The following is an 18,712-nucleotide window of genomic DNA, read 5'->3' as shown; positions in this document are numbered from 1 at the left end:
TTATTCTGAGTAATGGACTTTTCTGTAAGGCCGTCGAAAAAGATTTCCCCAAATGGAATTTCTGAAATGTGAACTCGAAATATATTAAAAACCGGAAGTAAATGCACTTGATTGAGTTAAATCGCCTAGAAGTAGATGGAATCCCATACTATGAGAAAAAGGCCAGCGGTATTTAGTGAGTAGGATATCCAAGTTCTGCATAATACCTCTATACAAAATCGAATATTCATGTGGAATACTCATATACTCATGATTTTTCATTCTACAAATTGGAAAAAAATCATGTTTTATCACATACAGTGTGTCTCACTTCTCATGGAAACACCCCCGTATCTTCCGTAATATTCAAGGTAGAACGATGAAACTCTCAGGACTGATGAAAATGCTCACCTGAATATGGTTGGCCACTCGCGATGAAACACCACATTTTTACGGTAAAACATATTAGGGGGCAAAATATGCTCAAAATTCCTTCAGATTCTTATTCAGGACTATCAACTTACTACGAATACACTTTTTTCCTGAAAAAATTCCAGCCCTGAAAAATCCGAATTTTACTCATAAAAAACTTGGCAAGTTGACTTGGGTGTCATACCAATAGGTGGTTCCACTTATGTTTCGCTTACGTTTACGCAGTTATTTTTCTTGGTTTTCACATTTAGTACATGAGTTATAGTTCCGTTTTGACAGCGCAACAGTGCTGACGTGTCTAGCGATCGGGTGTGTTTTCGTCAGTTTTTTGGTTGATGATCAGCCGTAGCATCGTCCATAGATATTCTAATAAATCTGGTAACTCCTTTGATGTGGGTAAAATATGTCGCTTTTTTTACGAGCGGTCGTAAATCATGCGGCTACCAGCAGAAATACTATATACGAGGGTCAGTCAGCAGCGCGAACAATATGTTTACTCGAAAGTGTGTCTACGAGGGTCAGGCGTCAAGTGTTGATCATATTCATTATATATTATTTATGTTTTTGTATGATCTTTCATTGAGATGATTATATAATATGATATATATATATATATATATATATATATATATATATGTATATATATATATATATATATATATATATATATATATATATATATATATATATATATATATATATATATGTTTCCTTGTAATAACTGGCATGAATTACCTGATTTCTTAAATTATGGGCAGGTAAAAAGGTGAGATACTTATAAAGGGACTCCACAATAAAGAGAAAATGAAGATGAATAATCTTTATTTACATATTACCTAATTAAATGGTGATTTGTTGTTTTCTTGAGTATACCCTAATAGTATAATTATAATCTATTCAGTACTTTGGCATATATATTCAGACACATTTCAAATATTTAGCTGGGGGTTGGTTGGAGTTAGGTCGAATAACTGAAACTACTATTATTTCATTGCCGATGTTTCGACTTTTATAAAGTCATCTTCAGGGCACTACAAGCAGTAACAGAAGCAGTAACTCGTCTTGATGATGCCATCTGAGATGATGGCGAAACGTCGACTATCGAATAGTACACAACGGATGAACACCCGGAAAAACAACACATCATATTCTACCATCCGTGAAAACCTACATTGTAATATATATATATATATATATATATATATATATATATATATATATATATATATATATATATATATATATATATATATAAATAAAAACTCTATTTGAGTGCAGGAAGTAAGTACGTTCCTAATTTTATTTTCAATTGTCGCTCACACAGTGAACTTCTCGTCGGTCAGAAATATACTTCTGTATATTTCAGTATCGAAAACTAGGAATTTTTATGTAAATGTCCTTCTATTTTAATTCTAATAGACAAGAAACCAGAGATTGGGTTCTACCGTTTCCTACATTTTTAAAATTGTTGTTTATGTCTCTTTTTACATTTTTACTGTCAATTGAATTGTACCAAATTCACTCAATCTTGACCTCTCATTCGCAGAAGTGATTCTAGTCACAAATTTTAATAATCTTTCAACTGTATGTTTGTATTTATATCTGATTCACTGCAACTTTGTAGTGCCCTGAGGATGACTTTATAAAAGTCGAAACGTTGGCAACGATAATAGTGGTTTCAGTTATTTGACCTAACCCCAACCATCCCCCAGCTGAATAAATCTACTAAGGTCAAAAAACGACATCTAATATTTCAAATATTTACAAATTTTGCAAAATTTTGATTTTCGGATGTTGTTTATTTAAACATTGAGATCTTATTTGCCTGTTTGCAAATTTGATTGTGTAACAGATTCGAACTCAATGAAAGTAAATAGTCTTTGGGAAAATTGATACATGGATGGGTGAGTTCTACATTGGAATATTCTTTCAAAAATATGTTTCCTACACCATCATGTATGCAGTAATCATTAAAATTCGAAACAAAAATATTCTCTAATGGTATTAAATACTTCGAAAAATCATTGGGAGGGACTGTTAAGCCACCAAATATATTTTTACTACCTTTGTAAGCTTTGAGCTCACAAAATGAAGTAGACTTGTCTCTTTCGGATGATGAACAATATTCCAAACAAATATGACAAGAATGTTTAAAGAGACATCTACGTAAAAAATATCCACCAACATAGACCAGTGCATTTCCCTCCTCTGATATCAAATTCCTATAATCGGTTGATTCTATTTTTATAATTGGAGAAATATTTTCGTAGTTTTTTTCCTGAAAACTCTCAATATTTTTCAATGACTCCGATGTTATATTAAGCAAAATATCGCTACTGTCTTCCATACAATTGCCGCCTTCTGTCTCATGAAAATATCCTATAGCAAAAAGTTTTTAAAATGCTCTGGTAAACTGAATGGCAGTTGGATTTCTAGCGTTTCCACAAGCATTTCTGATTTGACCAAAGTAATTCTCGAGACAATCCTGATTGAGATTACGCGTCAATAAAAATTTATAATTTTTAATTTTCATTATTTTCCATGAATTCAAAACGGAGGAGATAGTAAGCCTCCAACCAAAAATAAATTTCAGAGAATTCGTAACATTCTTTCCTCTTTTGTCTAAAACTTTCAAGTTTGAAAAAAGCGTGTCCATTTTCTTTAAAAATTCGAATTGCCCTGTAGTTTCCATAAAAGCGTGGCATGTTTCCAAATTGCTTGAATTGAATACAACAAACAACTTATTCATGTCTTCAACGAAGTTAGCAGTTACTTTGGCTTCTTCCGGTATTTTTCCAAAGTCTATATAAGTGTGCATAGCAATGGCCACAGAGTGACTGAATACTTGAGAAGCCAATTTAACCTTCATTTTTTTGAAATTATTCGGATTAAGATGTTCGTCACTCAGCCTTGGCGCCAACCTATATTGTTTCGCCTTATCAAAGGTGTACATCAATTCTAAGTAAGATTTTGTCGTAACAACATCAACAAGACAAAAGTTATAGGAGAAAAAGTTATTCCTTGTTGACTTGAGTAAATGTGGAATATCGAATAAATAAAAAATATTGGACTCGTCCACGACAAAATAAGGTTTTTCAAAAGTTAATTTCAAACAATTTTTAACTATTTGTTTGAAGGTGATTGACAATGTTTCGTGATGAATTTCACTAGTTCGGACTTCCATTGTCTACTATATAAAATGATTTGAAATCCCTGAAACAAGTAAAAAAGAATAGTTAAACAAGAATAGTTGAAAATAACAATTATATTAAGCAACAATAAACCTGAAATGAAATGATAGTGAAATAACCTACAAGTAAAAATATAATAGTTGAATAAATAAAGAATTAAAGGAATGCAAAAAAGAAAATAATAAAAATAAAGTGTAGAGATTCCAAGTCACGTTAGTTCACGACGTTTCGATTGTTGGTATCTACAATCGTCTTCGGGTGATGACTGGACTGATTCCTCCGAGAGATGACTATTTTATAGGTCGTTGAAATACTTTCACTTTCTCTACTTTCCATTTTCCGCTTCACTGATTCCGTGAGGGATGACCGTTTTGGCGGGAGTTGGTCATTTTTCGTTTGATGATGGGTTTCCATATGTTTCGTATATCTACGCTGGCCTGGCTGAATACGTTGTTGGACAACGTGTATGCGGCTTCCTTGAATTTTCTCCTGAACCACTGTTCCTCTCTGTGCAAGATCTCAGCTTGGGACCACTCGATGTTGTGTTGATGGGTCCAAACATGGTCTGCTATTCCTGATTTGCTGGTTTCTCCTCGCTGTGTATGCTTCTTTTGCTCGGCAATGCGAACATTCAATGGCCTCTTAGTTTCACCAATATAGGATTTTCCGCACTCACAGGGTATCCGGTAAATGCAATTCTTGGAATCGCAGTCCGCGTTTGGGGGCCTGGTTTTCGTGAGGCTACTACGGATAGTGTTACCGGATCTGAAACAGGTTCTAATGTTGTATTTGGAACCAATTCTTCTTATCCTCTCCGATAATCCTCTGATGTAGGGAAGTGCAAGCACTGGTTGTGACGGCTTCTCTTCCTTGCGAGGCTCCTGCTGTCTTTTAGCCAAAGTCTTTTCTACCATCGCTTTGGAGTATCCATTCCACTGAAGATCATTTTTGATGATGTCTAGTTCCTTCTCGAGACCATCCTTTGTATTACAGAGCCCAAAAGCATGGTCTAATAGAGTCTTGATGATTCCTCTTTTTGTCGATTGATGGTGGTTGGATTCGTGGTTCAGATACTGTCCCATATGAGTGGGTTTTCGGTATACAGATGTTTCCCACTTAGTGTCGGTCCTCTTCACCAAAACGTCTAAGAATGGCAATTCATTGTGGATTTCCTTCTCCATTGTGAAAGTGATGGAAGGTCTCACGCTGTTGATGTGTTTCAGAAAGGCGTCTAGTTCAGTATTCCCATGGTTCCATATTATGAAGTTGTCGTCAACATATCTCAACCAGACTCGAGGTTTCTTGTGGGCTTCTTCGATGGCCAGAGTTTCAAACCACTCCATATATATGTTGGCTATGACTGGTGAAAGTGGCGATCCCATTGGCAGTCCCTCATCTTGTGTAAAGAATTCGTCCTTCAGTTGGAAATAATAGTTTCACACAGCATCCTAGTAGTTCCATAATTACTTCTATAGGTAGATTCGTTCTCTCTTTCAGGTTGCCGTCTTCGGATAGCTTTCTCTGTATGATTTGGAGTGCTTCTTCGACCGGAACGTTGGTGTAAAGGCTTTCCACGTCGAAACTAATTAGTAGATCTTCCTGTGTCACCTCAATTGACCCAAGTAGTTCGACAAAATGCCTTGAATTTTTCACAAAAGACGATGTTTTTCCTTGTAATGGTTGTATTAAGGGAAGTAAAAATCTAGACAAGTTTTGAGTTGCCGAATCTCTGGAGCTGATGATCGGTCTAAGCGGAACGTCCTTCTTGTGGATTTTGGGTAGACCATACAAGTGAGGGGGCTTACTGTGGTGCGGTGTTAGCCATGATCTTTCCTTGTCCGAAAAATAGACTTGGTGTTTTTTCAAAATCTGGTACAACTTCCTTTCGATTGATGCCGTACGATCTTTGTGTATCGTCCCTTCTGCAGAACCTCTTCGATCTTCTGTTCGTAGAGAACGGTATCCATTACCACAGTAGCGTTTCCTTTATCTGCAGGTAGGATCTTAATGGTGTTGTCTCTACGTAGGCCGTTCAGAGCTCTACGTTCTTCCTTGCTGATGTTAGATGTTGGAACTGGTTCTCGATCCAACTGTTCTCTAATTTTCCATCTGAACTCTTCTGCCTCGGTCTGGTCAATGAGGGAACTGGTGGATTCCACTGCAGTAATTATCTCCAAAGTGGGTACAGATGTTGGCGTAATGGCAAAATTCAGGCCTTTCCTCAACAAGAATTCCTCTATTCCCGTGAGCGGGCGGGAACTCATGTTGATGACGTTGGTGGTTTCATGGTTGTCCTGTTTTCCTGTTGTCCTGTTTTCATGGTTGTCCTGAAAACAGGACAACCATGAAACCACCAACGTCATCAACATGAGTTCCCGCCCGCTCACGGGAATAGAGGAATCCTTGTTGAGGAAAGGCCTGAATTTTGCCATTACGCCAACATCTGTGCCCACTTTGGAGATAATTACTGCAGTGGAATCCACCAGTTCCCTCATTGACCAGACCGAGGCAGAAGAGTTCAGATGGAAAATTAGAGAACAGTTGGATCGAGAACCAGTTCCAACATCTAACATCAGCAAGGAAGAACGTAGAGCTCTGAACGGCCTACGTAGAGACAACACCATTAAGATCCTACCTGCAGATAAAGGAAACGCTACTGTGGTAATGGATACCGTTCTCTACGAACAGAAGATCGAAGAGGTTCTGCAGAAGGGACGATACACAAAGATCGTACGGGACCCTACGGCATCAATCGAAAGGAAGTTGTACCAGATTTTGAAAAAACACCAAGTCTATTTTTCGGACAAGGAAAGATCATGGCTAACACCGCACCACAGTAAGTCCCCTCACTTGTATGGTCTACCCAAAATCCACAAGAAGGACGTTCCGCTTAGACCGATCATCAGCTCCAGAGATTCGGCTACTCAAAACTTGTCTAGATTTTTACTTCCCTTAATACAACCATCACAAGGAAAAACATCGTCTTTTGTGAAGAATTCAAGGCATTTTGTCGAACTACTTGGGTCAATTGAGGTGACACAGGAAGATCTACTAATTAGTTTCGACGTGGAAAGCCTTTACACCAACGTTCCGGTCGAAGAAGCACTCCAAATCATACAGAGAAAGCTATCCGAAGACGGGAACCTGAAAGAGAGAACGAATCTACCTATAAAAGTAATTATGGAACTACTAGGATGCTGTGTACGAAACTATTATTTCCAACTGAAGGACGAATTCTTTACACAAGATGAGGGACTGCCAATGGGATCGCCACTTTCACCAGTCATAGCCAACATATATATGGAGTGGTTTGAAACTCTGGCCATCGAAGAAGCCCACAAGAAACCTCGAGTCTGGTTGAGATATGTTGACGACACCTTCATAATATGGAACCATGGGAATACTGAACTAGACGCCTTTCTGAAACACATCAACAGCGTGAGACCTTCCATCACTTTCACAATGGAGAAGGAAATCCACAATGAATTGCCATTCTTAGACGTTTTGGTGAAGAGGACCGACACTAAGTGGGAAACATCTGTATACCGAAAACCCACTCATACGGGACAGTATCTGAACCACGAATCCAACCACCATCAATCGACAAAAAGAGGAATCATCAAGACTCTATTAGACCGTGCTTTTGGGCTCTGTAATACAAAGGAAGGTCTCGAGAAGGAACTAGACATCATCAAAAATGATCTTCAGCGGAATGGATACTCCAAAGCGATGGTAGAAAAGACTTTGGCTAAAAGACAGCAGGAGCCTCGCGAAGAAGAGAAGCCGTCACAACCAGTGCTTGCACTTCCCTACATCAGAGGATTATCGGAGAGGATAAGAAGAATTGGTTCCAAGTACAACATTAGAACCTGTTTCAGATCCGGTAACACTATCCGTAGCAGCCTCACGAAAACCAGGCCCCCAAACGCGGACTGCGATTCCAAGAATTGCATTTACCGGATACCCTGTGAGTGCGGAAAATCCTATATTGGTGAAACTAAGAGGCCATTGAATGTTCGCATTGCCGAGCACAAGAAGCATACACAGCGAGGAGAAACCAGCAAATCAGGAATAGCAGACCATGTTTGGACCCATCAACACAACATCGAGTGGTCCCAAGCTGAGATCTTGCACAGAGAAGAACATTGGTTCAGGAGAAAATTTAAGGAAGCCGCATACATGTTGTCCAACAACGTATTCAGCCAGGCCAGCGTAGATATACGAAACATATGGAAACCCATCATCAAACGAAAAATGACCAACTCCCGCCAAAACGGTCATCCCTCACGGAATCAGTGAAGTGGAAAATGGAAAGTAGAGAAAGTGAAAGTATTTCAACGACCTATAAAATAGTCATCTCTCGGAGGAATCAGTCCAGTCATCACCCGAAGACGATTGTAGATACCAACAATCGAAACGTCGTGAACTAACGTGACTTGGAATCTCTACACTTTATTTTTATTATTTTCTTTTTTGCATTCCTTTAATTTTTTATTTATTCAACTATTATATTTTTACTTGTAGGTTATTTCACTATCATTTCATTTCAGGTTTATTGTTGCTTAATATAATTGTTATTTTCAACTATTCTTGTTTAATTATTCTTTTTTACTTGTTTCCGGGATTTCAAATCATTTTATATAGTAGACAATGGAAGTCCGAACTAGTGAAATTTTTAACTAATTTATAAAAATTTGGGCTTTGATCGGAAGTGACTGCAAGAATATTCAGTCCAATGCCCCTAAGTTTGCGGATAGTCTCGACAATTATTTCTTTCAAATCCTCAGCATTTACAGAATTTTTTGTAAAGAAATATGAAATAGGTTGTTTCCAATTATGAGAAATCCCTCTTACCATAGTCACTAATGCCGAGGTAGGTATGTTGGTAGATCTTTTGTTTTGTAAATCCTCAAAGCCTACGACGGTGTCTCTACATTATAAAATAAATTTAATTTGATTGACATTTCGTCAATGCATAAAATACAATCCTTAGCTTTACCTGACATCAAAGGTACTCTTAATCCCAAAATTTTAAAAATGAATTCATTGAATCCTGGGGTAATTTTCCAATGTTCAGTCAGCTTTCTCAGAGTAGAGGGAGATGGCAATCTCATAACTTTAGATAATTTCTTGTATGCTTTTGGTCCTAATAAAAATGAGCTCAAAGCAAAATGCTTGACTTCTTTAGAGTACCTGGCTCCTTTGGGATTTTTGTCGAGTAATGTCAGTTGATTTTTAATCAACATAGTGGCCTCCTGTGGGTACTGCTCGTCCAAAATTTGTTCAACATCTTCTCGTGTTACCGTTTTGCGCCTTTTCGAAGATTTGAGCTCGCTTTGCAGCTCCTTAATTCTTCTCCTTAGTCTCCTTGCTTTCTGGGACTGTATCAGATAATTTGGAAGAAGTTTGACACGATACATCTATAAAGAAATTAGCACATATTAGAAGTGATTCGAGGAATAAATTGAAAGAATTTTAAGTTAGATTCAAGTACCAATTAGTGTATTTTTACTGAGGAATTAGGTCTTTTTGTGGAGAGAAGTTTGAAGGAACAATTTTTTGGTTTTCTTCTTCTCCAAATCAAAAAAATAGATGGACTCTTTCTTCCTTTTTGTTAATGATTCAAACGTCTTTGAATGATATACACGAACCTATCAACAGAGAGTGTTTGTAATTTTTTTTTATTTTACTTCTTTCATGGAAGTTGTTATTTCTATTTTTTTGATTTGGAGAAGAAAAAAGCGAAAAAATTGTATTTTTACCTTCCACGAATTCTTGAGATAAAACCCACTTTGGACTGATTTATTGGATTGTAACACATAATCAGTTTCTTTGTTGGGAATTAATTCTAAAAAACATTTGTAATATGAATGAGTGATTATGTTCATCATCATAGACCTTTGGCATTTACCTTGTTCAACTTCCTGACATGTATCTGTTTGTGTACACGCATCTAATTTTGAAGGAGCTAATACATTGGAGGGACCTGGATTGTCATTGTTTTGATCATTACCTGAAAATAACTCATTTAAAAAAATATTCCATGCTTGTGAAGTGGAAAATTTCTTACCGTCCAATTTTGTTGGAAACTTTGAGGGCACAGCAGTGGTAAGTAAATGTTTTCCAGAGGAAGTGAAGGATTCATCGTCAAAATGTTTTCTACAAACTCGTATTCTAATGTAGGCTTGCTCAGGTGTTAAGTTAGCATATTTGTGGTCTCCAACAAAACCAAATGCTTTTTTCCACTGCTGACACCTGCGAAATATAGTTTGAACATTAGTTATAAATAATATCTAAATCACATTACTACCGAAACATTTTTGACCTATAACTGACGTTATGTATTTGATGAATTTATTACCTTGTGGCATCTTTGGCGAATCGAATAAATGAAATATTTTCACGTAAACTATCACAAGAATCCACACTGCAATAGGTACGGTGAGAAGTCATCACAACAATAAAAAATGTTCAAATAACTACAAGAATAAAAGTTCCAATAGAATGTTTATTTCACGCACTAAGTATAACTGGCCGGAACGATGCGAACTGTTCAAGCGGAGACACTCTGTTAAACTGGCTCTCCCGTCAGACGGGCACTGACGACCGACCGGCCAGGCAAAGGACGCGCGAGGACGGAGGGTGATGATTTGGGTCGCTGCTGAGAGTGAGCGGACATATTAGAATATCTATGGACGATGGCCGTAGTGCAGTGTTTCTGGCTTAAATAGTTAGTGCGTTGTGTTATATTGTGCAAGATAAAAACACTTCTGGTGAGTACGTTTAAATATTATCTTTTTCGTTTCTGTTCATTGTGCTCACGCCTAATAAGTGTTCTTTTCGTTTAAATAGGTCCAGCAGTATGGAGAAACTGCTTCGCGGTCTGGCTGGAAGGGACAAGGCCGAGATAGTTAGCATAGTATGCCAGCTAATCTTGTGCTTTGGCCTGAATCAGGCGGATCTGCACGGCAGCATATTGCCAATCTCTGGGTCCGGTTGTCAAAATCTGACAGCTGCGAAACAGGGAGTGGCTAATGCTCCCATTGCAAGTGGAATTTCAGCCCGCGATTCTGAAAATGGAAGCGTACATTCCTTCTCCTCTACATCAACGTCGAAGAAGCGTCGCATCAGCGACGATTTCCCTCCTCTCCCAGATGTATCCAGCCGCAAGGTGAGCGACTAGATCCAGAAAGAAAAACCGAAGAAGACTAAGGTTAAGGTTAAGAAAATATCCAGAAAAGCTATCATAGACAGCTTTAGAGACGAGGCTCGAAACTACTATTTCGAGTCCGAGACCTCGCATCATGGAGATGGAAACAGATCTCAAAATAGCAAATGACAGTGTCTCAAATTCAGGAAGCACTGTCAAGTCACGGAGAGGAGCCTGGTACCCCGGCCCCCTTAATCAAAACCAACACTCGTCGGCTAAAAAAGCCAGAATTCCCCCTATTCTTGTCCGCCAGAAGGATAAATGGGTATCTCTGTTGAAGTTGACGGAACAGGAGAATATCAACTTCTCCAAAGCCGTCAACTTACATGACGGCATAAAAGTCCAGCCCGAGACTCCTGACGATTATCGTCGGTTGTTCAGACTTTTGGTGAAGGAAAAGATTCCTCACCACACTTATTCGCTCCCTGAGGAACGGCAAATCCGTGCTGTCTTCAGGGGAGTGCCAAAACACCTGGCGACTGAGGACGTTCGTGAGGAGCTCGAAGCCAGAGGCTTTAACCTCGCATCAGTAACGCGCATGAAGCGGTTCAACAAGCCCATGCCAATAGTTCTTGTTCTATTGAGCAGGGACCAGAAGCACATCTTCGAGGTTAAAGACCTTCTGAGTATGAAGGTCCAGGTTGAACCTCAACACCCAAAAGCTTCGGTGGGTCAGTGCCACCGATGCCAACGCTTCGGCCACTGCCAACGCAACTGCTTAGCAGTCTCCATCTGCGTGAAGTGCGCCGACAGGCATCTAACCAGTGTCTGCAAAAAGGTTAGGATTGACCCCCCGAAATGTAACAATTGCAAGGGGGCCCACACCGCCAACTACCGTGGCTGCCAAGCGTACCCGAAGGTACAGCAAAAGGGAAAGTCTTCCGCCAGGAAGCCAACCGCTTCAAAAAGACCTGCAGGGTCTGGACGCGTCCAGGAAGGGGTCAGCTTTGCTAAGGCTGCATTCAAGGGTGCCAGCAGTTCTGCAAAGCCCACTCCTTCTCAACCTGGGCCCTCTCCTCAAACAGAGGGTGTTTCAGACATATGTTCCGCATTGGATCAGATGAAAAAGTTGTTCGTGCAATTCCCCGTGTTACAGAAAATGTTCACGGTGAATACTGACGTGTTAACCGGAACTGCCATTGTCTAGACAACCAACGTTGCCTAGATCTCTGAAGATAGTTTTTTGGAATACTAATGGCTTTGAGAACTTTGAGAACTTCTTAGCTGAATATAACATCGATGTGGCTCTAGTGCAGGAGACGCATCTGAGGAACGAATCTATTGTCATTCCAAACTACAGATTCTTTCACAGAGAACGTGTTGGACGTGCTGGAGGGGGAGTTGGCATTTTTGTCAATCGGTCCTTTCAATTTGTTCAATACGGCATTGACAGTGCCCGTTTACACGGAACTGTGGCGGTAGGAATCGAAATTCGACTGAGTAGGGGTTGTCACAGAATAATCTTGGTCGGACTGGATTCTGATCATAACCCAGTAGTCCTGGTATTGGGCGATGATCTTCCTTCCCCTGATCATTGCACGAAATCTAAGACGGACTGGGATGTCTTCACAGCCCAACTCGGAGAGATGCGCGCCCCTCCTGAGGTACTCGACTATCCTGACGAACTCGACGCGGCAGTCGAGCGTTTCGAGCTTTCCGTGAATGATGCGTTTTGAGCGGCCACCTCCAGAGAGAAGTGTCCGCTGAGGAGCTATAATGAGTTTTCCCCTTGTATCAAAGCCTTGATACGAGAGAGATATCGCTTGAAAAGGCTCTATCAGCGAACCCTTTTCCCAGGGGATAAAATTGCGGCAAATAGAATGGCCAACCAAGTCAAGCAGGCCATCATTGATCATCGAAACGAAAGGTGGGAATAGCTTTTGGAATCCTTTGAACCTGGGAGTGACGAGCTTTGGCGAGTCACTCGCAGGCTCAAGGGGAAGAACACTGCTCTCTCACCCATTCACGGATAGCGCGGAGTATGCTAATCCCCCGCCGACAAAGCGTTAGCCTTTGCTGACTCGATGGAACATCAGTTTCAGCTTAACGTTGACGACGACATCGATCGCGATATGCTGTTGGAAGACCGGGTTCAACGACTCCTCAGGAAAGATGACGATGACGACATCCGTCCAGCTTCTGTGGAAGAGCTGAAGGGATATATCAGGGCCGCAAAGGCTAAGAAAGCACCGGGGGTCGACTCAATAACTAACAAGTTGTTGAAGAACTCCCGGACAACTGCGTTGAATGCTTACTAAACATAATAAATAGTTTGTTGACCCTCAGACACTTTCCCACAAGGTGGAAGCATGCGGTCGTCGTCATGATCCCAAAACAGGGTCAGAACCCGCTGTTCCCACAGAACTACCGCCCGATCAGTCTATTCTCTTCGGCGGCTAAGCTGGCTGAAAGAGTTGTTCTCCAAAGGCTCAACGAAGGAGTTGAGGACCGAAATGTTCTGTCTGATGAACAATTTGGCTTCAGGAGAGACCACTCCACTGAGTTACAGGCTCTAAGGCTGGTCGAAAACACCATCCACGAGTTAAACACCAACAAAAAAGTGCATATTGTTCTATTAGACATCTCGAAGGCCTTCGACCGTGTTTGGCACGAAGGTCTTCTGCACAAATTGAACGCCTTGGGGCCTCGTCTGGTGGATCGGGTTTTTTCTGGAAGACAGGACATTTCCGGTCAGAGTAGAGGAATCTCTGTCTGATAACAGAGATATCCTTGCTGGAGTGCCACAGGGGGCCGTGCTCTCTCCGACGTTGTACTCACTTTACACCAGTGACCTTCCGAGGCCCAAGCGTGTGAAGATATCTCTGTACGCCGATGATACGGCTCTCCTCTCATCTTCCATGGGTCGGGAGCTCGGCGTCGTCTATATGTAACGTGCATTGGACGACCTCGAGCGCTGGTACCTTGATTGGAAGATTCGAGTGAACCCGAATAAGACTCAGGCAATAACCATGGGAAGACTGAAATCTTCTCCGGCCAGAAAAGTGAGAACCTCTGGAAGGAAGATTGACTGGCAAGCGCGGGTAAAGTACCTCGGCCTTTCAATAGACCGTAGGCTCACTTGGAACCCGCACATAATGAGCGTCAAATCAAAGATCGAGGGTCGGATAGCACGTCTGTACCCTCTGATCAGCAGAACATGTAAAATGAGTCTCAAAAACCAAATTACCATCTATGATACGATGTTCTAGCATGTCATCATGTATGCTTCAGGCGTCTGGGGACAAGCGGCGAAATCTAATATCACCATTCTACAGGTATTGCAAAACAAGCTAATAAGGATGATTGTGGATGCTCCTTGGTTCGTGCGGAATGAAGCCATCCGCAGAGATTTGCAGCTGCCTTCCATTCGGCAGTCCATTCAGTCGAGAAATCAGAGAGTTTTTGATAGTGCAGAAACTCATAAAAACCCATTAGTCAGGAAAGCTATGGATTATACTGTAGACGACCCCTCTCGATATAGAAGGCCTCGACACTCTGTCGAATGAGGAATATCTTCCGTTGAAAGATGAACAACGTTTTCATCAAACTCACCCCAACCAGGCAGGGGAACCCGTGAAGGGCGTTACTGATGTCTGAGGACACTCATGCCGCCATACCATCAACACCCCCATCAGCTATGACCCGTTTGTCCTTCTGGCAAACATCAGTCCAAAGGGTAAGGGAGCCAGGCTCCAACCTGTCTCAATTCAAGATGACCTTCCACCACATTTAGTCTTCAATCGAAGACCGCCTGCCCGGTACTGACGATGCCCAATAGGCTGAAACAGCTGTCTACCGGTTGCTCTTAAATTGAAATCAATATGGGAATAATCAGAATGGTACTTATTTATTCATCTTCATATATATATATATATATATATATATATATATATATATATATATATATATATATATATATATATATATATATATATATGTATATACGATAAAATAAATTAACAGGGTCTCTCAGTCGAAAAATCAAAAATCAAAACTTTTACTTTGCCAAGCTTTCGCTTCTAATGGGAAGCTTCTTCAGGACCTATAATTTATTGAGTTGTGGGTTTTTTGTCAATGAATAACATTACAATTCATATTAACATACTTCATTTTTCAATGGGCATATTAATTTGATAATATTTGACTCTAAAGGGATGCTACGAATTCGGTTTTGAATGGAACACTCTATTATCTATCATTCATTTCGATTCATAAAAACATTCTCAGCAACAAAGCTCATATCACAGTCATTCCTATAGTTGGAAATGAGCGACTTATGTGGAAATATTTATTCATTTCACTATTTCAATATTCAAAAACACCGCCTTGTTGTTGAACACATATTTGGGCCTTTCTCTAGACATCACCAGTTGCTTTCAACATAATTCGGCCATCAATTCTATTAATTATAGTTTCAATATAGTTTTTCAGTTCATGTACATTATTACGTTTTATTTCGTTCACCTCATTTTTCAGAAATACCTAAAGATAAAAATCTAGAGGTGCCACGTCTGTTTTCGAAACAGTCTCGCAACATTCTTATTATGCCACTGAAATTATGTGCTGGTGCTCCATCTTGCTGAAAATAGATCATCTGACGAGCCTCCAGATCAAGATCATAGACAGACTCTTCCAACACTCTTGTTAATAAATTAATGTAACGGGGTCCGTTCAAACAACCATGGCAGAAAAATGGACCGATATTTCTGCCTCTCAATAGACCACACCAAATATTAATACTAAATCGTCTTTGCGGATTGTGGGGATGGACTAGAAATGGACTATGTCAACTTCAATAATGAAAATTCTTTCTATTATACATCCCACAATTTGGAAAATAACCCTCATTGCTCCATGTATTTCTATAGAAGTTTGGATCTTATCTGCATTTATTCATAAACCTCTGACAAAACCCCAATTGTCTTCCAGAGTCACCAGAATCTAGTGTTTGCACTGGTTTCAACTCATAAATCTTTCCAAAGTTCTTCGTATATTGGTGGTATGGAATTGAGATATACTATTTGTCTTGGTTTTTTCTTTTCGAAAAGTAGAAATTTAGTTCATTGTTAACCTCAAATTTTTCTTCCTTGAGGAAGATTTTCAAGAAATTAGGTATTGAGGTGGTATTTAAAACAGAGCCTTCTAGGAAATGCAAAGGACAAAGTCAAGAATTCAGAAAAGTTTGGAATTTATGAAATGAAATGTAAGGTCTGCGATGCAAAATATTATGGAAAGACTGAAAGATCTATTAAAATAAGATATAAGGAGCATTAAGCACACCTAAAATATGGACGATCAGAAAAATAAGCAGTCGCCCATCATATTCTGCAACAAAAACATTCCATAGACTTTAATTCATTAAAATAAGTTAGACAAGTTAACAACAACCGGCATCTAAATGCCTATGAGAGTAAAGAAATAAATAAACATAATAATATTATGAATGACGATAGTGGACCAATACCCAATAGTTTACTATATAGCTTGTTGAAATAATATTTTATTATTAGATTTACCTGACTGTTAGGATAAGACAATATTTAAGACTAGTAGATGAGGCGACATGTGAAATTAATTTAAGAAAATTAAGACGCAGGTACCTAGCAGAAGTATCTATGGAATAAATACGAACAATATTGTAAGTAATTTAGTTTAATCTTCCTCTTGAAGATGATCACTTGGTGATCGAAACACGTGTCGAGGTGTTGAAAATAATGGTTTGATGTTGGGATTGAACTCCAGTAATATTCGAGGAATCTTATGTTTCTTTAGAATTCGTTGAATAACAGACGGTAGTTACGTGGTCATAGTTCCCGCTACACGGCCATTCACACGGAGATTCAGCTGAGTAAGAGATATTCCAGGAATTCCTTATCTCCACATGCAGTTAGCATCCAGTTAACATTATATTAATTATCACAGTCGTCTCTAGTTTGTAAAATAAATTCTTTTTGAAAAGTTATTTTTTCGTTCCAATCATTTAATTGGCGCTGTCTTTAGGATTTGTGCAGCGTGAAAACGAACTTTTTGCGTCGTGGAGTTTCAACCCCTTCAGCACAAATTCAGCAAAAATCCTTCGAGGACCACCCAGAACGAGCGGACAAGGAGATGACAGAGCCCCAGGGAAGCTGCAAGGAATGAACGGAGAAGGAACTGGAAGTAAGTGCCAAATATTTTCTTCTTGTCTTCACAAACCCTCTGTATAAGGACTTCGGCGAAGATATATAGTATCGTTCATTGCGAACAAATTGTTGTCTATTCGAGACGAGTAATTTTAAGTAACTATTTATTGAGAATAAAAATTATTTATTCATGAGTGAAATTGAAGATATTTTATCACGATTGAATAGTTTATCATTTCAAGAAAGTTCAGCAAATAATACTGAAAATTTTGATAATACTTTTCAACCTACAATGGTTTCACCAGTTCCGCCCCAACCAACTCAAATAAATTGGAACCTTTTCAAATCTAGAATAAACATTTCAAAAACTTTTGATGGTGATAGCAATACATTGAACAAATTCATCAGTAGATGCGATGCTATAGTTAATGCGTACAATGTGTTTAATGATGCTTCACTTAATGAACACGTTCTTGAATGTATTCAAGAAAAATTGACAGGTAAAGCCGAGTATATGGTTGGTAACAGAACCGAACTTAATACTTGGGACGCCTTAAAATCTGCTCTGAAAAAATGTTTTTCGGATAGAAGAGATTTGGACTGTTTAGTTCAAGAATTAACTAGAAGTCGACCCCACAGGGGAGAAGATCTAATGACTTTCGGTAGTAGAATTCAATTAACCAAAAGTAATGTAGTTCAAAGAGTCAGTAACAAACCAGACTTAACTCCAGAAGAAAAACTTTACCAAACAACTCACTATGATAAAGTAGCCCTCAGTACTTTCATTGCTGGTTGTCCTGGTATTTTAAGAAATAATATGCATCTCAAGAAGCCAGCCTCACTGGAAGATGTCATGGTATACGTAAACGAGTTCGAAAATTTTGAAAAAATGTATGGTTCGTTAAACGATTATAAACCAAAGTTAATTACTTTCGGTAGACAATCCATCATACCAAACGTCAACCAAAATGGCTCTAGATTCATACAACCTCAAAGACAAAATTTTCAAAACGAAAATTTCTCTAACCCAAATTATTTTTCAAAAAATGAAAACATTTTTTCAATCCACAATTTTCAACTAGACCTAATTGGCCAAGCCAACCTATTAATATCCAACCCAGACAAATACCACCGCAAAGATACCCTACAAACCGAGAAGTTTTCGGACCTCCTCAGAATGTTTTTGAACCAAAAAATATTCCACCTAATCAATTACCGAAACCGAAACCCATGTCCACTACTTCAAGAAACCCAACAAAAATGTCTCAAAGACCTTTTTCTCAACAAAACAGCACTTTTAGGAACCCTAATAATTACCGAAACCCTCAAAAAATGTTTACCGCAAGTCAAAAACCGAATTTTATATCTGAGGAATTATTTTCTAACGAATACGATGAATTTCCCCATTATAATGACACAGATCAACAATTTTATGATAATCCAAGCCTCAGTGAAGAAGCATACTCTTCAGAAAATGCTGTTTATTTAGAAAACGAACCAAATTTTCAGAATGAATACTTACGCGACATAGATTGTGATGAAACTGGAAATTTTCATTTAACAACCCAATTCGAAAATCATACTTAGCTGAAATCAGTGCATTTTGTAACAATTCATTACCTTATGTCAAAGTTAGTCACAAAAATAAAGTTATTAAACTACTAATCGATACTGGAAGTTCAAGATCTATTATTGAACCATCTATTATTGAAAAATTATTCCAAAACAAAATTTATCACTCAAATACTATAATCAAAACGGCTTTAGGAAGTCAGAAA

The 18,712-nt window shown here is 39.0% G+C and overlaps 1 protein-coding gene across 1 annotated transcript; it reads left to right on the top strand.

Annotated features, from left to right (window-relative positions):
- Positions 1-10,445: 10,445 nt before the first annotated feature.
- On the top strand, positions 10,446-14,646 carry LOC141485376 (uncharacterized). The gene has a single exon (XM_074181885.1). The coding sequence runs from the start codon at positions 10,907-10,909 to the stop codon at positions 11,957-11,959; it is 1,053 nt and encodes a 350-aa protein (XP_074037986.1). The 5' UTR covers positions 10,446-10,906; the 3' UTR covers positions 11,960-14,646.
- The last annotated feature ends 4,066 nt before the right edge of the window (positions 14,647-18,712 follow it).

This window comes from Leptinotarsa decemlineata, unplaced genomic scaffold, assembly GCF_025532065.1.
Source record: "Leptinotarsa decemlineata unplaced genomic scaffold, Ldec_3_MD MMD2_tig00026317_RagTag_RagTag, whole genome shotgun sequence".
Taxonomy (NCBI): Eukaryota; Metazoa; Arthropoda; class Insecta; order Coleoptera; family Chrysomelidae; genus Leptinotarsa; species Leptinotarsa decemlineata.
The sequence above is the reverse complement of the archived record's forward strand: the minus strand, read 5'-3'. Positions and strand labels throughout refer to the sequence as shown.

Coding starts and splice junctions, on each gene's coding strand:
- LOC141485376 (XM_074181885.1), top strand. CDS start 10,907: ATGGAGATGGAAACAGATCTCAAAATAGCAAATGACAGTGTCTCAAAT.